We start from the raw sequence: 25040 nt of genomic DNA, 5'->3' as shown, positions 1-25040 counted from the left end.
AACAAATTAAAATGGGTGGGGCTCCGCGACCTGCAGTCTGTATTCCTTCTGCCTTCTGACTGAGGGCTGCAGACCATATTCCTTCTGCTCACCACCAACGTGTCACTCACTCATGTCAGTTAGCATCTCCCGGAAGTGACCAGGCCTCTCTGTCTGGGCTTCCTTCGACTTTGAGGGATGTGTTAAGTGCTCTCACCAGCCAGTGCAGCATGCCTTCGCAGAGTGGAGTGCGACAGGATCCAACATATCCCAGAGTACCCAGTGTCCCGTGTCCTGTCAACTCCTTGACTCTGGTCTCTCCTTTTTCCTTGGGTGGGGGGGATGATTTGGTTTGGGTTTGGGTTTTTTGTTTTTTGCATTTTTGTTTTTTAAGACAGGGTTTTTCTGTGTAGACCTGGTAATCCTGGAACTTACTCTGTAGACCAAGCTAGCCTTAAAATCAAAGATCCACCTGCCTCTGCCTGCCAATTGCTGGGATTAAAGGCGTGCAACCCCACTTCCTGGCTTTTGTTATTCCTTGTTGCATGAGGACACTGCAGTCTTGAGTTCTTGAGGGTTTGATCATCATTAGTGATCCCTCGGGCTCTGCCCAGATCCCTTCTCCAAGTTGTTTCTTGCCATGCCTTCTAATAAGTAAAGTATGCTACTGTGTGGAATGTCGATCTCTCCATTCTTGATATCCACACGAAATTCCAAGCTTGCCTTACGAGAAACCCCCATGGTTCCTAGCCATTGCCTCCTTTCTGATCGAGGTCTCAGCTGGCTCAGACTCCTTTGCTGTCAGACGCCCGCTTGGCTCCAGCTGGCCCCTGCTTCTCTTGCCAGTTCATGCTATGCTTGCCCTTTGAACATTTTCCCTGAGTTGATCTTTTAGACCTGGCATCTGGTCATTAAATTCCATTTCCCTCATTTGACCACCTAAGTACCATGGGTTCTTCTGCGTCTGGTCTCCTCTATCCTTCACTGGCCACCTGGAGAGGGCTCCCTAAGGGAATAACAAGACTGGAGACCATGAACATTTAAGGATGGCATGTGCAATAGCATCATGTCTGCTTCCCCACTTGGTCCTGATACACGGTGGGGGTTTCAGTGGTGTTAATGGACTTGAACTGAGCTGGAATGCATGAAGCACCCATACTCTGTCTTGCAGTGCTCTGCCAACTGTGGCAAAGGGACACAGAAACGAACCGTGACATGCACCAACTCTCAAGGGAAATGCGATGCGTCCACAAGGCCGAAAGCAGAGGAGGCGTGTGAGGACTACTCCGGCTGCTATGAGTGGAAAACTGGGGACTGGTCTAAGGTGAGGACAGCCTCTGGTTTCCCTCCCTCAGGCCACGGCAGTGTGAGCTCGCTCGCATGAGCTCCTGTTCTGCTGGAGATGAGGATGAGGCAAGTTCGCTTTCCTTCCCCACTCCTCAGAACTCCTCACTATTGAGCCTGCATGCATCTCCCCTGCTCTTTTCAATCAACCAGCTCTGCTTCGGCTTCCTGGGAGCACCCCACTGTGGTATGTGCCTTTGGAAGCAAATCAGATGCAGCCTGAGGAACAGCGGTGTTCCTCGTCAGCCCAGCTTCCCCTTGCAGCACGCTGGTGGTACCCCGGAACACTACCATAGCCTAACCACATAGCTACCCATCATGGAAACCTCACAAATCTAGGAGCTAGGTTGCACAGACCCACTTCAAGGCCTGTGAAGTGCCATCCACTTTGTAAGCGAGAGAGCCTACAGGCTGCAGGGTAGAGAAAGCAAGAGTCCTTGGAGATGTCAAAGAGCCGTGGAAGGTTCAAATGGCAGCTGAATGTTTCCCAAAATGATGCTGGTTAGTCAAAACTGGGAGTGTAGTTCCTCTTGTAACCTCAGTGCTAGGGAAGTGGAGATCAAAGGGTCCTTGGGGCTTATTGCCCATCAGCCCACCTCACCAACTCAGTGCATTCCATGGTAGTGAGAAACCTGACCAATGAAAACGGTTGTTGGCATCTACACCTGTGTGCACCCGTATACCGTACCAAGGCTCTCTAGTATAGTTTTTATTTTATTTTATCCTTTGCTGTTTGACCTATGGTAGCTTTGAATGGTCCATATTTTCTGAGGACTGAGGCCTGTGCAAGAACTAGCATGTGTATTGTCCCAAGAGTCCAGTTGCAGAGACGCTCGGTATCTCATGAATGCAGAGAGTCCAGTTGCTTCTTTATGGTCTCAGCAGCTGGAAACCTCTCCACACTTCTGGTGTCTTCACCAAGGGTCTCAGAAGCAGCTGCAATCATGTGACCTGCACAGTCAGGACTAGAAGGTTTCAGAATCAGTTGCGGATGTCTAAACATGGTTAAAGTGGCTCCTGGAAATTCGGATTTGGGTTTCACCATAAAGCCTGGCGATACATCCTAGGCAGGCAGTTTGGTTCTGCCTCTGGCTTCTGGGAGGAGGAGTGACTTCTCCACTGGAAAGCTGAACCTCCAGATTTTGGTACCTACAGAAATGTCCATGTTGTCCCCTGCCTAAATCAGAGCATAAAACCTCCAAAAGATTCCAGTGCTGAACAACCCAGGGTCTCCTGTAACAAAATGCAGCCTGTGGATAACTATGAATGTGGAGAAGACCAAAAGACCTTCCTAACCCTTGATAAATTCCTACCAAAGAAACAGAATTAAGGCCATTGTTCCATTCCCCCACCCCCCAAACAACATGATATATCCCAGAAGGTTAGTGAAGTTCAGTATGGTGCCACCAGGATAAATCTCAAGTGGAAGAAATCTAACTTCAAAGCCACCGCAAAAGAACTCTGCAACCGCGAGAAGCTGTGCTGAGTGGAGACAGAAGCGATGGGCTCAGTGCTTTGACTCCATGTATGTGTCTCACTCTCTCTCATCCTTGGTCTGTGTCTCCAAGACGGGAATCACAAAGGCTGTCCCTGCCTGTTCCTCAAAGATGCAGTGTAGAGGAGGGCACTCTTGGACAACTAAGCTCAGCTGCCAAAAACAAGTCACTCAGTTCACACGGTTGTGGTCCCAGGTCCCAAGACGGCTGTCATCCACTTGACCTAGCCTCATTAGTCAAGCTTCCCCGACCAAGGCTATCCAGACCCAGCCTGGCAGGGATTGGAGGCCTCTCTGGCCACAGGGAGTCTTGGGCATGAGGCAGAGGTGGGTCCTGGGGCCACACAATCCCATCTACAGTTGGGGATTGCAGAGCGATTGTTTCTTCTTTACTTTGTTCCTGTGTCTCACATCCCCATTCTTCTCCAGCCAGCCTGATCGCTCCTGTCATTCGGAAAAGGAGACTTAGATAACTAAGCCCCTCGCCAGCAGTCTTCTGGCAAAGGTCCAAGCTCTTAGACCCAGCTTAGTGCTCAGAGCACATGGTGGCTTTGGGAGCCCAAGGGCTGGTGCCTATAACCCTGAGGGTACTGCAGGCTGTCGCTACACACCCAAGGCTTCAATTTCTCAGCCCAGCCCTTCTGGTTTTGAGTCCAGAGTAGGCACTTTTGTTTTCTTAAAGACTTTGAATTTCTGGTACAAAGAGTAGCAAAGTGCCAAAGATGATTAGCAATAAGAAAAGATCCTGGAGAGCTGTACAGCTCTGCAAGGTCACTGGTCACAGGGCTCCCTTTTCTGTTACTCTTAGGTCCCCCGCTGCCTGAGGATGTTAGCACAATATCCCTCAAACTTGCAGGTCCTTACCCACCTGTCTCAAGAGGCATTCTCTCTCCTAGTTGTGCCTTGGTGAGTGAACGTTTCTTGGCTTTTCAGGGCAACTTGTGGCGGGAGCACGGTGCCCACCTTGACATAACCAGCTTGCTCAGTTGTCCCTGGCATTAAGAATGAGGAACCACAGACTATAATGACCTCCCCAGATCTTGGCCACTGTACAGGCTGAGTACCTTTGTGCCAGAGTTAGCCACCCTACCCCAGCCACAGCAGGCCTGGCCAGAGCACCACCAGCCCATGGCCTTACAGCGATTTAACTCCATGCATCAAGCCAGGTCTCGCAGAAGGTTGCTCTGCATGCAGATCAGAACCTAGAGATACTGAATTGCAAGTATGCATGTGTACGCAGGATGTGCCGGGAACAAGGTGGAGTTGAAGGAGCGTAGAGTCATTCAAGAGCCACCCTCAAAGCTGTCTACTCAACCACCTTCTCTGATGCTGCCATCACTGGGGTTAGGGACTGGGAACAGCCCCCATTCAGGTAGAAATGTGCCCATGATTTTCCCTGTCTGGCTACTTTGGGAAAGAAAGATAAATACAACTCCCCATGGAGCCCCTGACCTCACTCTTCAGGTGATTGGAACAATGAATGTGGGCACTGTGGGATGGAACTTCCCCATGGGTTTTTTTTATTTTATTGTTCAGACTGGACCTGTTTCAGGACTTCAGTGTCCTCTCTGCCATCCCACTTGGCAAGGAGTGTTGCTGTTTTGCCCATGGAGTCTGCTACGTTTTCAAACCAATTGCTGTGAACTATTTTCCTGTCACGAGTAAGCAAGCAACCTAGATGGGAATGAGAAGACTTGCACTCTGGGCCACCCTCGTCTTCCTCATAGCAGTGGGACCCCATAATTGGTGGGAGGCAATGCCTGCACAGCCAGCCCTGAGAGGAGGCTGTAACTGGGGCTCTCAGAAGGCGTCTCTTCCCACCCATGCAATCTTAGGTCACTTCCACCCAAGGGCTGTGAGAAAAGTGAGCCCATCCAGGGAGGTGATGGATAGGAGAAACCACATACCTGAGGATGCTGTCCTAAGGGTTAGCGTCTGCATGTACACAAGAGTTCAGTGAAAGCACCAAACTAGACAACTGGGGGGTGAGGGAGCAAATAGCAAGGGTTATTGGGGAATCAAAACTGCCAGGCTGTGCAGCGAGACCAGAAGGCAGGTAAAGCCTTGCCAGTTTCAAGAAGGTATTTTGTAGCGGCGGGAGGTGTGCAAGCCGGGACAGTATGGAAACTAGAGTAGTGGGGGCAGGGACCATGGGCCACAACAGCCTGGGAGCTAGTGTGGGGGCTTTGATCTGCGGCGTGTTTGCTTGAGTTAATAGGGGACTAGATGCCCCATTGCCCAAGGTAGTTGGCTAAGGTGGGTAAGGGAAGTAATGGCTTTTTCTGACAAACAGAAACCTGCTTCCCAAGATTTCTGAGGAATGCCGAGTTTAGATGGTAACCCTTCTGTTTGCCTAGTCAGAGTCCACCCAGAGCTGAGCCCAGGCTGTCATTTATGACATTGTCAGCAGCGCTGCTATTTTAGTGGCCCACTTTGAACATAATGTTCCAGCCTTTCGTTGATAGTGAGGGACGACTGTAGTCATCTTACTACTTCTGGCTAACTGGGGACATGCAGGGAAGGAAGGGGTTCTTAGGAAGGCTGGGACACCAGCCACAGGTGAGGAGTCAGACAGGCAAGCTACTGTAGGAGACCTGGAGAAACTGTGAGAAGCATCTGGTTCACTGACCTTGGGGTTGTTTCACCAATTCTTTCCCAAGAGAACCTGAAGAGACGGGGAGCAGTCATTATCACAAGAAGAGTTGGTACCAGTAGGCCAAGGAGCTAAAGGATCCAGGGGCTCCATACAAGGGAGACCAAAAGGAGAGCCACACACAGAGTTGGCCCCTGGAGGCCATGATTTGCGAGTCAGCTCTGGAAAATCTGTATTCCACTCTTCTACTTGTCCAGGCTGATTCACATAGTAGCAACATTCTTCACTGAGGAAGAGGCATGATACTCTTTTATTGGCTGCCAGTGGAGGGCTTGCCAGTTTTGGAGGGCCAGCAAGGTTAATGAGATGAGCTGGCTAGGGAGCTGCCTTAGGGCCAAGGTTGACTCCTGGATGTTGCATGATGGGTATTTGCTGTGATAAGACACAGACTATTGGAGGTAAAGCTTTCCTGTCCCACAGCTGCTCTCAAATAATCACGCAGAGGCTTAGTATTAATTACAAATGCTCAGCCAATAGCTCAGGTTTGTTGCTAACTAGCTCTTATAACTTAACCCATTTCTGTTAGTCTGTGTGCTGCCCCAGGCTCATGGCTTTTACCTCTATGCCATTTTGTATGTCTGGCTCGGTTTCCATCTGGCTGGTGACTCCTCTGACTCTGTCCTTCCTCACCTCATTCTTTCTCAGTTTGGCTCTCCCACCTAACTGTATCCTGTTCAGCTACTGGCCAGTCAGCCTGTTTATTAAACAATTGCAGTGACATATGTTCACACAGTGTATACAGAGGATTATCCCACAGCTTTTCCCCCTTTTGTCTAATTAGAAAGGAAGGTTTTAACTGTAACATAGTGAAATTACATACAACAAAAAATTATTTAGTAAAAATTACAGTTACAATATCCAGTCCATTTGTATTTGACAAAATAAAGAAAATATTCTATTATTTCCTTATCTTCATGACTCCAAAGTTTTATAACTAATTTACCTTCCATAATAATTAAGGAAAACTATAACTATCTAGTCTTCAACTCCATCAAAGACTCCAGAAGGATGCAATGTCACCTAATGACAGGCCATCAGGCTACCTAGACAGTCACCCTAAGTTCCTTTGCAACATTGGAGCATCCAACTCTGGCCTATAGGCCTAGCATATCTGACAGACTCTCCTGTGAAGCAGGGAATCTTGAAGAACTCTCCTTCCTTGTCTTGGAAAAGTTCAGCAGTCACCTTTCTTGTGTTCTGTTGGTCCAGTTTGGACAGTAACCATCTGCAATTGAAGCAAAGGCGGTTTCATTGCCCATGTGGCTAGCTTTTGCCATAAAGAAAACAAAATCCATACAGAATTTCTTAGATGCCCACCATCACCGGTGCTGCCAGGAGCAGACATGTCTTGCTGCCATAAAAGCCTTGGGTCATTAAACATAAAATGCCTTATTCCATAGGTCTTTGAAGTGTTTGAAGACCGTCTAACTACATCTGTTTAACCTTGAAAACATACCTAACATGACTGTACGTTTGATTACTACAGAAGACAATCTGTATTTTAACTATATGTTACATTTCTAAATGAGCTGCGTAAACACAATACCTTAAGCCAGAATAGGAACATACATATAGCATAACAAAATTAACTTTAAATCTATATCAATAAACCAAAGTCCATACCAATGTATAATATTTAAGATTAATAGTTGTTCTTAAAGTAGATTCAATAATCTACCCTTTTATCCTATCATTTCCATATCCCCCATTTTTCTTTTCAGAAAGAGATCCTTGAATCTAATCTCCTTTGCTTAGCATTTTTCCTGACCATTACCAATAACAACTTATAAACAACCCCCCTTAAATGATAACAAACATCCATAACCAATATTTGGGGAATGTTGGCATTGATTTCTCCAGAATGCTTCCTGTTGTCTGGGGGCACTGGTAATCTTTGAGGGAACCTTGAGAAAATCAGGGTAATTGCTAGGTCTTAGCTGGAATAATTTGTGAGGTTTTATCATCTCAGCCATCAGCCTTGAATCTGGATGCTGGATCACCTGAGCCATTTGTTCCCATCAATGTCTGATCCCCCTGTTCTGAAAATGCATAAACTTTTAAAGGTACCACATATATCTATGTTAATACAAGCATAGACTATACATTGAACACAAGTCAGCCAAAGATGATTTTTTTTTGTTATGTGTTTGAGCAGGTAAAATATACATCACATGTCTTGTAGTTCTTTTAGGTTTATTTCTTTATGTTTGTAGCCAGGATTTTCAGGGAGGAGGGAGGTCTTTCTCGATCAAACCTGATTTTCCTTAACCCAGAATGAATCCACAGCTTCTCATTTCCGGTGGAAATAAAAATATAACCTCTCACCCAAAGTAACACATCTTTTGAGGTCAAGATATATTTAAAATATATAGGTTGGTTGAATCTAGCAGATTTTATAATCCAGTGTCTTTTAGCAGCCAAAAAATTCAAAGACAACAAAATAACATACAGGATTCAGATTCTCTATGTATATCCCATCTTTTTTGTTGTTGTTGTTGTTGTTGTTTTGTTTTTCTTTTCCTTTTTTTCCTTAAGTTAGAAACAAACTTGTTTCACATGTCAATCCCACCTCCCTCTCCCTCCTCTCCTCCCCACCAGGCCCCCCAGACCCTCACCCAATCCGCACTCCGATCCCCAGGTAGAGTGAGGCCCTCCATAGTGGATCTCCAGAGTCTGTCATTTCATCTAGGGTAGGGCCTAGACCCTCCCACAAGAGTCCAGGCTGAGAGAGCATCCCTCATTGTGGGATGGGCACTCAAAGTCTATTTGTATGCCAGGGATAAACACTGATCTACTACCCAAGGCCCCATAGATTACCTAGGCCTCCTCACTGACACCCACATTCAGGGGGTCTGGATCAGTCCCATGCTTTCCACACAGCCATTGAAAGCAATATACAGATTTAATGCAATCCCCATTAAAATCCCAGCACAGTTCTTCACAGACCTTGAAAGAACAATTCTCAATTTCATATGGAAAAACAAAAGACCAGGATAGCCAAGACAACCCTGTTCAACAAGGCAACAATCCGGAGGCATCACCATCCCTGACTTCAAGCTGTATTACAGAGCTATAGTCCTGAAAACAGCTTGTATTGGCACAAAGGTAGACAGACCAAAGGAATCTAACTGAACACCCCGACATTAACCCATACACGTATGAACACCTGATCTTTGACAAAGAAGCTAAAATTATACAATGGAAAAAAAGAAAGCATCTTCAACAAATGGTTCTGGCATAACTGGAGGCTGGCATGTAGAAGACTGCAGATAGATCCATGTCCATCGCCATGCACAAAACTTAAATCCAAATGGATCAAAGACCTCAACATAAATCCAGCCACACTGAACCTGTTCGAAGAGAAAGTGGGAGGTACCCTTGAACGAATTAGTATAGGAGACCACTTCCTGAACATAACTCCAGTAGCACAGACACTAAGATCAACAGTTAATAAATGGGACCTCCAGATTCCCTGTGTATATCCCATCTTTATGTGACTTACTACATTTTTTAATTATTCTATTCCCTTTTTAAGGATTTTATTTCTACCCTTTTTCTTTTCTCTCCCAAGCCTATATATACATTAATATATATATATAGTAATATATATATATATTAAACACACTGTAACCCATTTAGAGGTTTGTTTGTTTGTTTTCATCTGAATCTGTCTTTGATGTATATCTTCAACTTTTTCTGTCTGCATGAGCAAAAACCCTAAACCCACCATGCAGCTCCAGGCTGGGAGACACCTACCTCGCTGTACCACAGCCCATGTGAGAGACTGCAAGAACCCACCATGTGGCTTAGCTCATGGCATGCTAGCAGTTGCCAGGAGATGTGTCTCTGTACAACAGTAGGTATGAGAGACACAAGACCAGAAAGTGGCATCTGCCTCCATTTCTGTGTGTTTAGAACCTCTTTTTTCTTTAAGCTTTCTCAGGCTTTATGTGGATGTACGTGGTCTCATGTTGGGTGCCATTTGTAGGCAGAGTTTTCCTGTCACATAATCACTCAGAGGCTTAATATTAATATTAATTACAAATGCTCAGCCAATAGCTCAGGCTTATTACTAACTAGCTCTCACAATTCATGGCTTTTACTTCATTTTGTATGTCCAACTCATTTTCCATCTGGCTGGTGACTCCTCTGGCTCTGCCCTTCCTCATCTCATTCATTCTCAGTTTGGCTCTCCCACCTAACTGTATCCTGTTCATCTATTGGCCAGTCAGTTTGTTTATTAAACCAGTCAGAGACATATGTTCACACAATACACAGAAGGATTGGTTACACAGCAAACTATGGACAGACAGTAAAGTTAAGGAGCTTGGGTGAGGGTGTCTATTTTAAACTGATATTGGAAACTTCTAGGCCTGCACTGTTTGGAATGTCCGGAAGACAGACTTCACCCAACACACCCTCAGGGATAGGCAGTAGGTGAGAGAGCTTAAGCTTTGGCACTCCCAGTGACCAAGAAGTGTACTTACCAGACAAGGGAGCCAGAGCCCATCTGAGCTGGGACGGGGGTGGGAGGGCCCAATCCTTGACTCCCTTAAGCTTACACGAAATGTTTTAAGTTGATAAAAAGAGATAAAAGTTTTAGATATATTAGTAGGACTGCGTTTTAACCTGCTGAAGTCCTTGTTGTGGAGAAAGCAATTAATAAGTGTCTGCAAACAGTTCAAGCAGATTCATGTGTTGAGCCACAGTGAACAAATAAAGCCTGAGAAGTTATCAGTACAAACGCAAAGACTCATGTGTAATAAGACAGAAATTTCCTGGCACCCGAAAGCTGGCTCTGGCACGGAAGTGGATACTCCTTCCTCAGTCCTATCATCCTCACACGTCCAGCGTAAGAGGAGGATGGGTATGGAAGGACAGAGCCATTTCCGCACAGTGAGAAGCACTTTTTAAGTCTATATTTTAAGAAAACAAAGGAAAAATTTTTGAGCCCGTGACAATGATAATTTTAATTATTTTTGAAAAAGCTTTAGCTTTTAGCCAGTGCTTGTTAACTGTTACCGAGATGAGATTAACTTCTTAGCACTCCATCAGTTAATATGTTAAACTTTGAACAAGTTTTAGTATTGGGTGTATCATCTTTACGTTTCATTTTCACATACCTTAAATCACTTCCTCAGACCTTCACAACTTATATAAGCCTATTTTTCTTTCTTTCTTTCCATTCTGGAAACATCCAGCCATCTTAATATTTAAAACTTTACCTTTCCTTCCATAGGGAAATAGTCAGTCATGTACATGGGCATAGGGGCTTGATTACTGAGAGTTATCATTAAAAAGCAAGTTCTTTCTCCTAATTATCATTGGAGCATAAAGAATAGTAAAAAGTAATCTTTAAAGCCAGTAACAGCCGCACGGTAGTTCTGAGTCTGCTTTTTTATTGAAATCTAATTAATTGTGAGTCCTCCTATCTCACTGAAGGAGCCTATTAGCTCCAGGAAGGTGCAAGGCCTGACTTTTACATTTGAAACCAAGTGTAGGTAGGTACCTGGGGCAGGTAACTGAGCCTCAGATTCCAAGTGATTTTATTCAAAAGACTCAGATAATGGGCAATGGTGGCACATACCTTTAATTCTAGCACTCTGAAGGCAGAAGCAGGCGAATCTCTGTGAGTTCAAGACCAACCTGGTCTACACAGCTAGTTCCAGGATGACCAGGGCTACACAGAGAAACCCTGTCTCAAAAAGGGGCGGGGGGAGACTCAGGTAAGGATAGGTTTTACCGGAGTGATGGATCTAGTAGTTCCCATATCAATTAAAAATGGCAAGGACTTACCCACTAATCCGGATAGTTAACCTGTGCTTCTTTGTGGCGATCATGATGGAGGTGTTTGGGGGCAGGAGCCCAGGTTAGCATCAGACTTTGGCTGCCAGGCTAGAAGATCTGAGAGATTTCCCTGTGGAGGAGGAACTTGAAGGCAAAAGGAGGCAATCAGCCTGCAGTGACCCTCCTGCTTACAGCTTATGCAGGCTGAGGTAAAGGGACGTGCTTTGCCTAGTGACAGGCTCCACGTAGAATCCACTGGTGCCCTGTCTTCTTTGGAGGCTTCAGGGTGGCTGCCAGAAGCTGGTATTTCTATCTTGGGATCCATGGTCTCCTGCCTCTCCCTCCCATTAAACACTTTAAATGCCATATCCAAACTCTCTGGGGGTTTGAGGGCTGTCAAGTGGCCTCTTAGGCTCTGTATTTTAATATGCCTGATTTTGAAAATTATTTTCTCTAAACAAGCTTTACGTTTATTTTCAGTTGCTTGCCTCGGGCTTAACTTTACAACATATACAGAAGACTATAAAGTGGGAGCTATAAATTGCTCTTTCTCTCCAACCTTGTCCCTGCAAATAAATTATGTAAATACTTAGCATGACTACAAACGTGATTCTGAGCAAATTAAAGAATTTGATCATTTATAAAGTGATTGACCATTAACTTTTATCTTTCAATTATCTTTTGCAGTTTATCCCTGTGATACTTGTGTCTTAAAATTTATTAATTTTTGAATAGAAGATCCTTCAATATCAAAATAAACTTTAAACCATAGACACATTCCGTGGAAATACTGGAAACATTATTTTCCTGATTCTTTCATAATGAACTTTTTAGGAATGTCATTTTTATGACTCAGCTTCTCCAAATAGGTAACGCTTAACAACATTAGCAAAGGTAAGAATGGTTAGACAGAGCCGGGCGTTGATGGCGCACGCCTTTAATCCCAGCACTCGGGAGGCAGAGGCAGGCGGATCTCTGTGAGTTCAAGGCCAGCCTGGTCTACAGAGCGAGTTTCAGGACAGCCTCCAAAACAATACAGAGAAACCCTGTCTCGAAAAACCAAAACAAAAAAAAAACAAAAAAACAAAACAAAAAGAAAAGAAAAAATAAATAAAAAGAATGGCTAGACAGTTTCTGTTAGCTCTGACCTGCCACAGCTCTCCTCTAAGGATACAGTTGAACTTTCTAGAACACAGTTCAAATAACTCATTGCACACCATTAAATGCCAAGCCTATGTCTTTAACCCTGGAGCTGTGGGACACTTAAAACAGAAGTGTCAGTATGACTGCTAATCTAAAATCGAAATGTCTCCTATTCAAGATCACAAATGTCCATCAACTGGGAGAAATGAGTTGTTGTTGGCCTCCTCTTATCTGTGAGATGGAAGACGTAATATGATAAATAAAAGGACCCAGAGACTGATATTGGGGTTCAAACTTCAAGCTGAAGCTCAGAAAAGCAAAGCAGCTGGGCCCTAGCTCTCACTCTACCTCAGACTGAAAGGTGAGCCTGGCTCCACAAAACCTCAGACTCTAACCTCTCCTCCTCGAGGCTGAAGAATCCTGAGACTTCAATGTCTTCCTATCCTCAATGTGGCTGCAGAATGAATGCCTGATACTGAGACCTTGCTCCTGTCTTATATACCTCCCTAGTGCTGGGATTAAAGGCGTGTGATCCCAGATGATGAGATCATCTTTGTGTGAGCTGTTTCTCTGTAGAACTGGATCAGTCTTGTGTAGATCTGGGTGGCCTTGAACTCACAGGATCTGCCAACCTTTTAACCCTGAGTCCTGAGATTAAAGGTGTGTACCACCACCTCCTAACTTCTGGCTGCTGGGATTGAAGGTGTGTGCCTGGCTTCTATGGCTTGCTGCTGGCCTTGCTTTCTGAATCTTCAGGCAAGCTTTAATAAATCATAAATAGTATATCACCACAGGAAATGGCAGCACAGAAAGTACACCATGCAGATAATATCCATGAGCTCACATCTTAGTGTCTTAGTTAGGGTTTCTTCTACTGCTACGAAGCATCATGACCAAAAAAGCAAGTCAGGGAGGAAAGGGTTCATGTGGCTTACACTTCCATGTCACAGTTCATCATCCAAGGGGAGTCAGGACAGGAATTCATGCAGGGCAGGGACCTGGAGGCAGGAGCTGATGCAGAGGCCATGGAGGAGTGCTGCTTACTGGCTTGCTCCTCATGGCTTGCTCAGCCTGCTTTCTTATAGAACCCGGGACCACCCGCAATGGACAGGATCTTATGTTGACATTTTCTCAATTAGGGCTCCCTCCCTTCAGATAACTCTAGGTCACACATCAAGTTGACATAAGACTAGTCAGTACAAGCAGTGAGTGAAGGAGGAAGAAGGGGGTGCCCACACTGTTATGCTCGCACAAGCATTGTGGTCAGGATGCCCCCAGGGCATGGAGCTGTTGGACACTTTCCTGTGCTCTTGACAGGGTGATGAGGGTTGGAGTGCCATGGCCTTAACAATGAGCAGGCCGGCTTTCAGATTCCCTCAAGAGGCTTAGGAGCAGCTTCCGGCTGAGCTCCCCCCTGCCTCAGTCCCAGGACAAGCAGGGCAGCCTGACCTGAACTCCTCTACCCCCAAGTGAGTTCCCAGGGGACACCTTCCACTCACAAGATTCTTACAGCATTTTTAAAGTTAAATCCTGAAAACATCCCCCTAGAATTTAGTGTTTACAATTCCTTACAGCTAAGAACAGGAGACAGTCCCTTCCTGCCAGGAGGGTGTCGTGGGGCAGAATCTCTTGGGGGGGGGCGGGGGTTGCTGTCTTCTCCCTGCTGGGGATGGCCACGCCATGGCATCATAAGGCTCAAGGCTCACACTCTGCCTCTGGAAGGCCGGCACCTCATCTCCTAAGGATGAACACCTACTGTGCTCCAAGCACTGCCCTGACCAAGTGGCTATTAGTGTGAGAACTAGAGCATCCCTGAGCCAGTGCACCGTCCACAGGCAGGTCCTGATGTTAATAGCTATTATAGTCACTGTTATTTGAAAGACGCCAAGCAATGTTGCTGCTGCACAGCATCGCACGGCGGGGGGGGGCTCCAACAACCTGTTTCCTCCTGTTTGCCTGGATTTCTCTACCCAGAGAGAAATCTCTTTCCTAGTCACTTTGTAGTCTGATTTTGAAAAGCCTATGAGAAAAATCCAAGTTTAATCTCCCTTGTTGCTTCCTGGGTCTCCACCCTGACTTTTGTTGGAGTGGTGGCAGGATGCCGTGGTTGAGGATGAAAGCCAGGTCTCTCTCTTCCTCTACCGCTGAACCATGGTTCAGCCCATAAACTCTTTATACCACTACTGTTTTCCACCGTGGCACCTCTGCCTTGGGTGTCTTTGATTCTCCCTCCCAGCCCAGGGAAAGGCCACAGAAGGATGCTGGGGCTGCATGGTCACCAGGCAGAATACAAAGTGTTTTATAGGTCTTTGCTCCCAAAGGGACAGGGAGGAGAGCTTCCTTTACTTAGCCTGACAAGGAGCTTTCCTTGCTGAATTTATGGCTGGTTTACTTCTGTCTCAATTTAGTGAGTCTCGGGGACTCACATTAAATGCTGATGGAATGAGCCACTTTAAAGAAGGGGGCGGGGCGGAGGGGGGCAGCCTTGGGAGATCTTCAAACAAGACCGGCTCTGTTTTTATAGATGTGTTTGCTAAGACTGTAAAACCCTGAAAAATGGCTTCCCAGCAAGGCTCAATCCGATGCTATCAGGAGACACTCAAGTCTCCTCACTGTTTAATTAAGCCCGGGGCCCCAGGGAAGACCCCAGAATGGAATTCACAGCATGTCTCTGTTGTCTGTAACTTGAGCCTGGGGTCCCAGAAAGGTGCCATGCAAAAGCAGCCCCTTCCTGCCAAAGTGGTCCCTAATTGTGCTCCTGGAGATCTGGCTGCCAGGTCAGCCGTGAACTAGATCCCAGTGACAGTGCCACAGCCGGAGGGAACTAAGGAGGGAACTAAGGACGAGGACGGCCTCCTGCTCTTCCTCCTGCAGCCTCACAGCCAGCTTGCTTTATCCTCAGCTTTGCCGTTTAGTAATAACAGTTCTAATGTTTATCGAGGCCCGTGACATCCCAGACTCCTGCGGGTACCAACAGGCGCATCCCCCACCAACTGCACCCAACCACCTTTCCACAAGACTGTGTATAGCACACATTGTGTATAGTGACACTTAGGGGGCAGGCCCAAACCAAAATGCAGCCAGTGTGGAAGGGACACCCGATGATCATCCGTGGGAATCCTCCATTATTTCTTATTTCCCAAGAAGCCCTCAGTATGGGATACTAAGGCACACATGTGGAGAACCTTAGTTCTCTCCTTGGTCTTAGCAACAAGCATCTTTACCTGCTGAGCCATCTCACTGGCCCTAATTTAATGATTTAAACCTGTGTAGTAGGCATCTGGATTTAGACATAAGCTATTTTCTTTCTCTAGAATTTTTAAATTGAGCAGTTCTGTGTATCACAGTGGGATATTTGTGTTATCTGCTCCATCATCTGCCCAGACACTGGGAAACTACTTTCTGAATGGGACGCTCTCCCAGAACATCCTGGCCCAAACTGTCCCATACATTTGCATTGGCTGGTGTGACTTTGACTCTCCATGGCCTGATGGGATGGCTCCAAATCAGAGTGGCATTGTATTGGCATGGCTTTATACCACATGGTGTGGCCGTGTAACTTCTTGGTGAGACTCTGACCAGTGCCACTACCTTTCTGCCTCTAACCTTATTCAAGTGGATTCTGTAGGTGTAATTACTTCGATAAGTGGTCCTAATACATTTTATGCCGCCCCTCTATATTCGCAATTGTGAAATCCTGTCTCTAGGGATAGCTTTTTTTTTTAACCTCTGGGCCATCTTTCATAAGACCCATAACGAACCTTGGTTGAAGTTATTCAGATGAGTGGCGTTTTCCCAAACAGTACTTTGGCTATGAAATATTTGAAAGCATGCCTCACTGCCCCTGAACTCTGAGCAGTTTAATTCTTACCAAAACATTAAACGTTATTTTAATGGGGAGTCATCACTGCTTCCGTCTGAGAACACCTGTCAGCTATACATAAACTCAGCAGTCCGGGCTGCAGCTGGATGTCATTTTGGCTTAATTCTGCTTAGTTGGATAGAAATGCATGATGGCTTCATGGGAAGATTCCTTTGCATTTTCTACAGAGCACAGAAACGCAGGTTGAGTCAGGGGCTTTCAGTACCAGATACCCACTGCAACCACCTGGAGAACTTAAAAACAAAACGGCGATGTCCCTGGCCTTCCCTGATACATTTCTTTGTGGGGGTTGAGACAGCAAGTTTTTAAAAAGTTTCCCGGGTTACCCCTGCAGCCGATCCTAGCTTCCTGCAAGACACCCCTAAAATCCCCATTGCTCTAGCACCTGCCCCATGTTTGAGGCCTCCCTGCTAGTGGGAACCTCCTCGTAAGGCGTCAGTAGCCCTCAGACATCCATAAACCCAGTGCTAACTCCTGAGGTTAAGGTTAGCACCTAGAAATCTGCCCTGGTGATGCCGGGATGAGTTCTCCAGGCAGCCGGAACCCTCCGGTGGGTGTATCTCGGATGCAGAACTGGGCATGAAGCCAGGCTTAGGGCCAGCCTTGCATGTCAGGGAGAGAGCCTGGGCCGGTTTGAACATGCTGGGGGGCCCAGAGGGGAGCTGCCTGTACTTTCCCACCTCTTTAGTGATTTGAAGATTGCGGATCTTTCCAAGCAGCCTTCCCTTGACTGTTTACACTGTAAAGTGAAAAATACCAGCGAGATCCTGCTTGTTAGACAGGAAGGCAAAGCCACCGTGCCCCCCCCCGCCCGCCGGCTCCCACAAGTCTCTCTGAAAGGGAGTTAACAATGGGTAAAATGGTGAACCGATGCCTGCACTGAGCCTGTGACTCCCCAGAACCTCCCAGTAAGGCCCTCCACCTACTCCAGGGGGACATAGGAAACACCGGTCAGAATAGCACCTGGCTCTCTCCGCACACACAGCATCTTAAGGACAGTCCCTTTCTCTCCCCACCCCAGGCACTGTTATTAGCTCCAGCTGGGCTGCTGTGCAGCCTGGGCTGTCTTAAAGTTTTGCAGAGTGTTCTCAGGACCCCATATATCAGAGAAGTGGGGGCCCTGGGGACACCGGATGAACAAGGTGTGCACATGGCTGTCATTCTTTACTTGGGGGGAGACCACCTTAGTGGGGAAATGGAAGGTCCTGGAGCCAGATTGGGGGAGAGGACCATGTGCCACTTAACAGGGAAGGGGCTTAGGAAACCTAGTCCTTGCACAACATGGAGTACACATTCACAAACCCTGAGGGCCAAGGGCACTGCACACGGACTCCTCATGCAGCCCTGAGAGGCCGCAGACAGGAGATGCTGACAATGCTTTCCTAAGTAGGATTGTACTCTAACCACCAAAAATGTCGTGGGTGGTAGACGCAGCTAAGGGCACTGTGATTACCAAGCATCTCATCTTGCTCATACTTCCGTGCTGGGCTATGCTTGTAAAGACTGGGAGAGCTGTTGTGTTTATGCCAGTGTCACCAACACTTGGGGCTGAGGTCCCCTGGTTTGCAAGGGAGCCATCTTGTGGTGAGAACATTCTAGTCGTTTTTCTTCCTATAAAGTCACTAACTCATCCTGGGTGTCCTGCCCTCATTACCTTGCCTAATCACCTCTGTATAAGTGACATCGCTGTGACAAAACACTGGACAACTCCATATTTAAGGTTTTAGGTGCAATCCTTCGTGGTGGGAAAGACAGGAGCTTAAGGTAGTCGGTTCCACAGTCAGGAAGCGGTATATAACAAATACTGGTGCTCAGCACATTCAATCCAGGACCTCTGGGTCCATGCCATGGTACCACCCACATTAAGGGTGGCTCTTTGCATCTCTTCCCAACCTGGTCATTATTACTTCACAGGGATGCCCAAAGGTTTGTGTCCATGGTGATTCTGAATCCTATCAAGTTGCCAATGAAGATTAACCATTGGCCAAAGCCTCAACTGCCTGCCCCAGCCACTGGGGGCTAGGGATTCAGTGTACACTTCCGGGAGGCATAAGCATGCCTTCTTGAAGCAACTCTTCTAACAGGCAGTGAGCATCCTTGACTTGCAGATACTGTAGACACTTGGGAATGACATGCCCGGGAGCAGCTTTATGGTAGGGCCACCTCATACACCCTCGGCTCAGGCTGTCTTTGTCTCTGGCAGTGTTCATCCACGTGCGGGAAGGGGCTCCAGTCCCGTGTGGTTCAGTGCATGCATAAGGTAACTGGACGCCATGGCAGTGAGTGCCCCACCCTCTCAAAGCCAGCAGCCTACAGACAGTGCCACCAGGAGGTTTGCAATGACAAGATTAATGTGAACACCATCACCTCCCCTCGCCTTGGTGAGTACCTCCCCTGACCCTGGCTTCTGGGTGCCACTGTCCCCTCCTTGGAACAGTAGAGGGGCCAATATCTGCTAGGGCTAAAGAAGGTCCAGAGGTGCTTGGCCGTCACCCACAGCATCCTTGGAGCATCCCACTCAGCCTTCTGCCAACACAAGAGGACAGCCTGAACCTTGACCCCTGTATGTGAGGAGGGTGAAGAGTCGTACTCCTTTCTGGAAAGATTCACCAGGATATCTGCACGGCATCCTCTGTGCCATGATGGGTCTACACACAGACAGGATGGAGAGGTTACAGTCCTTGTGTAAGCAGTTTGGGTCTCGGTGCTCAGAACAAGACTGCTTGCACACCAGTAGTCCAGCCAGAGGTGGGATAACATGAGGACCATCTAATGCCTTAGCAGAATACAAAAGAGACTTACGGAAGGGCTTGTCGGTCTATGTTTTAACCCACTGTCATGAGGAGGTTATGGTAGCCCGACGTTGAGACAAATGGACATATTGTGTCCACAGTCAGAAAGCAGAGAGAGATGAACGCTGTGCTCACCTTTCTCCTTTTTAATTCATTCCAAGCCATCAGGCTATGGAACGGTACCCCCTCTCCACTCTCAGGATGGGACTGCCAACCTCCTTTAACCCACTCTAGGTAATTCCTGATGGACATGCCCAGAGGCTTGCCCTCTGAGTGATCCAAGGTCATGTTAGGTTAACAGCATTCGACACCACACTACCCAGAGCCCCTTAGCTGCCAGAGAGAGTTCTCCAAGCAGCTTCTATCTGAGTCAGGGAGCTGCTGAGCTCATAGAGAGAACACCCATGTCTGTTGCCAGCATGAGTCTACTTGGTAAGGCTTTCTCTATAGAGGACTGAGACCCTGAAAGAAATGTGAGGTATTTGTTTATCCTTCCACTTTGCATTTTTGTGGGTTTTTTAATGTCCATTGCTCCATGTCACTGTGTTTTATAAATGCCATCAGAAGCAGTATGGGTCTATCACAAGCCAGTTCCTTCAAGCCCAGGAGCAAGGTGTCTGATGTCTCCTGCTCTGAAAAGGCAGCAGGAGTACCTCAGGCAGGGGTTGGATGCAGAGGTAGATCTGTAGGAGAAAGTAGCGTCTGTATAGCCCCAGCTGCCCATGAATTTATGCAAAGCTAATACGTACTTGAAGGTAAGAGAGAGTGATATAACCATGAGTGGCTTCTGTGTCTTTAACCACGGCCTTAACCCTCTGGGCACTCACGTGTTCTTTCCGCTGTCCTCTTAGCTGCCCTGACCTACAAATGTACACGAGACCAGTGGACAGTATACTGCCGGGTCATCCGAGAGAAGAACCTCTGCCAGGACATGCGGTGGTACCAGCGCTGCTGCCAGACCTGTAGGGACTTCTATGCAGATAAGATGCGCCAGCCGCCCTCTCCACCAAGCTCATGACGCACAGCACAGTGCTTGCTCAAAGCTCTGCCTCAAGATCCGAGGTCTGGCAGTGAGTGAATGAAGAGCCCTCACCTACCCAAAGCACACCAGCCCCGCAGCCAGGACCCCCAAAGCACTCCTCTGCTCCCACAATAAGGCTGCCTCGAGATTCCAGTTGCATAGAGCTAGAGAGTGGACTTGACATGGCCATTTGTCTTTTGAACATAATATATTGTTAACGGCCACTGGATGGCTTTCTAAGGAAAAACTACACAAGAGTCACAAAACAATTTTAACTTCCAAGATCCTATGTACCTCAAAGGGAACGCCTCTGGCAGATAATTATTGAGAGAGAGAGAGACAGAGAGAGAGAGAGAGACAGAGAGAGAGAGAGACAGAGAGAGAGACAGAGAGAGAGACAGAGAGAGAGACAGAGAGAGAGAGAGAGAGAGAGAGAGAGAGAGAGAGAGAGAGAGAGAGAGAGAGAGAGAGAGAGAGAGAGAACACTTAAACAAGAGTGTTAGTGCTTCTGCCCTGGCTTCCTGTTAACATTTGAATTCCTCAGGCTTGATGGAACTTTGTGGAAATATCCTGGAAATGAGATATCACATTAGGAGGGGCTCTAACCTGAAATTGAGCAATGTGCTGGTTGACCAGCCTCTACAGTGGCTTCTCTGGAAGAGGGCTTTGCTGCCTTGCCTGAGCACAAGAATTAAGGCTTTGCCTCTGCCCATCTCAAAAACATACAGTCTCAAACTCCTAGTCTTTACCTTAGAAATCTTGCCCCTGAGAGTTTAAATCTGAACAGGCCAACAAGAATACCAGTGCCACATAGTTCCGCACCCCACATATGGCAGGGTGGGGAGCATCCCTCAAGAGCTGGATTTGGGAAGCCACTCAGCGGTGTACCCCACAGGGAAACAGAGAAGCCTTTCCTCAAGGTGCTATGAAAAGGGGCGTGTGCACATGGTGCACAGGGTTGCTTCCTGACGTAAAGGCACCCTTAGCTTCCTCAGGGGTGTGCCAGCTCCCACTCTGCCTCCACGCATGTCCACTTGGCCAGCACTCCATAAGGCTTTGCACATTATATATGTTCCGCATCTTGGCCAAGTAGCTTCCCATTGCGGGTGGCCTTTCTTCTGAAGTTAGGATGATGTTCAGGACATCTGAGGACACACATCAGTCAGTCCTGGGTTCTGCAGCATAAGGGTTGACTTCGGTATCTGGGCACAAGGCAGGTGTGCCAGAACTTTTGGAGGAATACCGCCTGATTGAAATTGCTGCACAGCCATCAAGCCTTCCTCTAACCAAGATCTCATGGCTGGTACCTTCATTGTTCACAGCTGTCATCACTGACCCATCCCGACGTGACATGGAAAGATGGAGAAGGTCCTCTCTTCCATCCCCACGCCTTCACTTTCACCACAGAACTTTTCTGTCTCCAGAAGCACAGAGAAGTAACCAGACTGACCTCTCCAAGAGTGGTGGACCAGCTGCTAGTCTCCTGGCTGCTGCAGGAGACTGGCTTGGCTTCACATCTTGGTGGGTCTTCTTGGGTGCTTATGTTTGGAACTACCTTGAGACCCATCTTCTCCTGGTGTCAGATAGAAGCTCTTGGGCCAGTTTCCATGGGATCATCTCCAAGTACTTTTTGACTTATTGGTGCTGTTTCTATTTTAGTATAGGGATGTTTGTTTTTGTTTTTTATTTTACTAGCCCATCACAGAGACGTGGTAGGGGTGGCAGGGAGCTTGATTCCACTTGAACTGAAAAGGAGTGTTGATAAACCTCCTTAGGTGCTCTAAGAGACTGTCAGGGTGAAGTAACCCCCTGGGTCACCCCCCCCCCAGTGAGGTGCTAAACACTGCTCCCCCACTCACTTCTGATCACCAGCAGACTCCCCAACCTGTTTCTAAAAGCCGCAGATTCCAGGGAGTTTTGGGGGGAGTGGAGGAAGAGGTGCTGTCAACTTTCCTTCAGCCCAACATCTGTTAATTTACCCAAAGACATTCATAGTTTGGAGCCAGAAAGCAGTGAGACCGCCAGCATAGCCAGCTCGGGAAGCCGCACAGTTTCCCATAGGTGTGACTGTCCCTCGTGCCTCTGATGCCCCACTGCCATCTGTCCCCATTAATGTTGAGCCCCCCCCCACGCATGCCCTTTCTGAGCAAACGCTGGCCTTGTCGCTCTGAACTCCACCATGACGCTTTCCTTCTGTTGTGCCCAGAGCCATCAAAGCTCTGGGGTCTCAACGGTGATGTTTCTGTGTTAGACCCTCCCTGTCACTCACGTACTGTACCTTCGTGGTTACACAGATGTGTCACTAGCGTCTCACAATCTCATGGTGCTATTCGTACTGGTGCAAGACAAGCCACTGGCTGTTGTCTGTGGCTCGATGGATCAGAGCACAGGAAAGGAGGCTGAGTGGCAGCCTCTCCTTTGCTCTTCTCTCTTTTTTCACTTTAAAGTCTAATGTATGTATTTCCCACTAGTTAACTTACATTCAGTACTGTGCCCGTGGGTTCTGTCTTGTTTTGTTTTACTTTGGGGTGCTGGTTATGAAAGAAAACAAAAGATGAAAAACATTGGATGCCATCGTACATGAAAAATACATCATTTCATTGGAAGCAAGTCGAATATGTGTAATAAAATGTTTTTCCACAATGGTTTTAAGCTCTCTGGAAAGTCGAAGACAAAAGCCAGTCCTTTGGGGCTGATGGAGGGGCCGGAGCCCTTCCCTGCTGCGGCAGTAGCCAGGTGTTCCTGAGACAGGGTTGTGGGGAACTGTGGCCACAGAGATCACTAGTAAATACAATGCTGGTAGGGGCCTGCATCTCCCCAAGGAAACGCTAATAAATTCGTCAGCCTCAGGCCTCCTCCCTGCTGGACAATGCCAAGGCCTGGCACTGCCGATGAGAAGCAGCCACTGGCTAGTGTACTGGAGTGAATGACGGTGTTAGGGAGCACGGATCCTCACCACGCCATAGTAGGTTCTCACTTCCCCCAGCAACCTGCCTCCTGCCCCACTCTCCGCTGCCAGCCCTACCAGCGGCTGTGAGGACAGGGACAGAGCACAGACACCATGTCTCCACAACTGGGACAGCCATGTGGAGCCTGCCTGGGCCTGCTTGGAGGCAAGGGTGTCACAGCTGGGGTGAGAGACAAGTATTCCATCTCAGTGGGGTCACCAGTGACTTTCTAGTTTCAGGTTGTGTAGACCAACTGAGGACATTTTGGAAGAGCATCCAAAATGTGCACCAAATAAGGACAATTTGCTTACCAGAAAGCTTTTCGAAGTCATCGTGACCCCTCCACCCCCCAGCTGGGTCTACCCAGCTATTGTAAATGCCCAAGGCAGGTAACTTTATAAAGAAAAGTTTATTTTGGACCATGGTTCAAAAGGCCCAAGGTCAAGATAATGACTTCCCTGCTGGCAAAGTCCCAAGGCAGCAGAGAGCATCAGCCGGTGAGGAAAGAGCGAGCTTGTGTGTTTCCCTGGGGCCCTGTTCCTTCTTCTTATGAAGCTGCCAGGACACAGCTTTGCCCCATGACCCTGTCTATTCCTGACCACCTCCCAGAGGCCCTAGCACCAGAACACCACTGTCAGATTGAGTGCCTGCCCTCTCTACCTTTTGACATGTAGATTAGACTTCTACAAACTGTGTTTACACTCAGCTCCAGAAAATCTGTACTAGTCACACTTGTGACCATCCCTCACCTGCCCCTAGTACTTGGGAGAACTTTCTCCTTCCTCAGAGCTTTCCAATGTGGGGGTTGGGGTGGGGACAGAAGCAGAGATTTGAGCAAGGGATTTATCTGAACACTAAATAGCCCCAGTGTTTCTGGTTTGTTCGACGAAGCTGGCATGGTCCCCCATCAATGAGCATTTACTAGAACAGTCCAGAACACAAAAGAGCAGCCTCTTATGCAGACCAGCCTAGAAGACCACACAACAGGAAATGCAGAAGCCAAGGGACTTCAAGGAAGAAGCCAGGACCACAGGGGAGCCTGATTGATCTTAGAGACACAGAGCAGCAGAACAGCAGTGCCCCCTCCCTCCCTCCCTCAGTGAGTGAAGCAGTGCTCAGTGTCCTCCAAGGCCACACCGCACTGAACTCTGACCCTGTTGTGTCTCCTTGCTACCCTGTGGTCTCCACCCTGGTTTTCATGCCCTGGTGTGCCCTGATACTGGTTTGGATGGGTCACCAGTGACTTTCCAGTTTCAGGTTGTGTAGACCAACTGAGGACCTGCCCGGCTCCCAACAGCCCTCTCCTGTGATGTACCCCTCCCCCTCCCCCACCCCAGCCTGTAGTACCACATTCCAGACTTTCCCTAGCTCTCTAGGTGATGGAGTAGCTTTGGGGGAGCCTAAGCTCAGCCCCATCCCAATCTTTCAGCCAGGCCCAAGGCTTTAAGAACTTAGTGTGACTCTCCCAAGTGAGCATCCTCCATCCTGAGAACTCCTGAACTCACACACGCCTCTCCCAAAGGATGTGATCAGTCCCGCAGGAAGCTCCAGGCCTGGGATGTGCCAGCACTAGAAGGAGAAATGTTCCATCCACCCTGTTGTTACAGGGCTTCCCATTGACTGGAGGGTACCCACCCACATTCTGAAGAGAGTTCATTCTGCTCAACAGTCTGGTTCCAACGTCTGTGTGAAACATTCAGACTCACCCAGACATCATCTGGCCAGGTAAAGTGACACATAAAATCATCACACATCGTGACATGCGAAACTCGCTGTTTGTTCTGCCTCTGGAGTCTCATCCCATCTGGTTCAGGCTCCAGCTCCAAGATCAAGTCATTTCAGGCATATGCAGATGAGGCTCCTCCAGGGTGGTCCCAGGACATAAGCGCTTTCTCTGTATCTGCGAATACCCAAGAGACAATTCTGGGACGAACAGAACAGAGGTTCGCCAGTCCCGGGTGGGCAGAGGCTCGCAATAGAGGAAGAGAGTGCTCC

General features: G+C 47.7%; 1 protein-coding gene across 2 annotated transcripts in view; it reads left to right on the top strand.

Moving 5' to 3' along the window:
• Adamts17 (ADAM metallopeptidase with thrombospondin type 1 motif 17) overlaps positions 1–22740 on the top strand; it is a 307470-nt gene extending 284730 nt beyond the window's left edge. The window contains exons 22-25 of one of the 2 annotated variants that reach the window (XM_040730601.1): positions 1151–1303; positions 18488–18665; positions 19928–20138; positions 21420–22740. In XM_040730601.1, coding sequence (XP_040586535.1) covers positions 1151–1303; positions 18488–18665; positions 19928–20094 — 498 coding nt within the window. In that variant the 3' untranslated portion in view covers positions 20095–20138; positions 21420–22740. Of the gene's footprint in view, positions 1–1150; positions 1304–18487; positions 18666–19927; positions 20507–21419 lie in introns of those variants that run through there. The other variant, XM_005083951.4, reaches the window with a different exon arrangement.
• The last annotated feature ends 2300 nt before the right edge of the window (positions 22741–25040 follow it).

This window comes from Mesocricetus auratus, unplaced genomic scaffold, assembly GCF_017639785.1.
Source record: "Mesocricetus auratus isolate SY011 unplaced genomic scaffold, BCM_Maur_2.0 Super-Scaffold_4256, whole genome shotgun sequence".
Lineage (NCBI taxonomy): Eukaryota > Metazoa > Chordata > Mammalia > Rodentia > Cricetidae > Mesocricetus > Mesocricetus auratus.
Note: the sequence above shows the minus strand (reverse complement) of the source record. Positions and strands in the feature narration are given on the sequence as shown.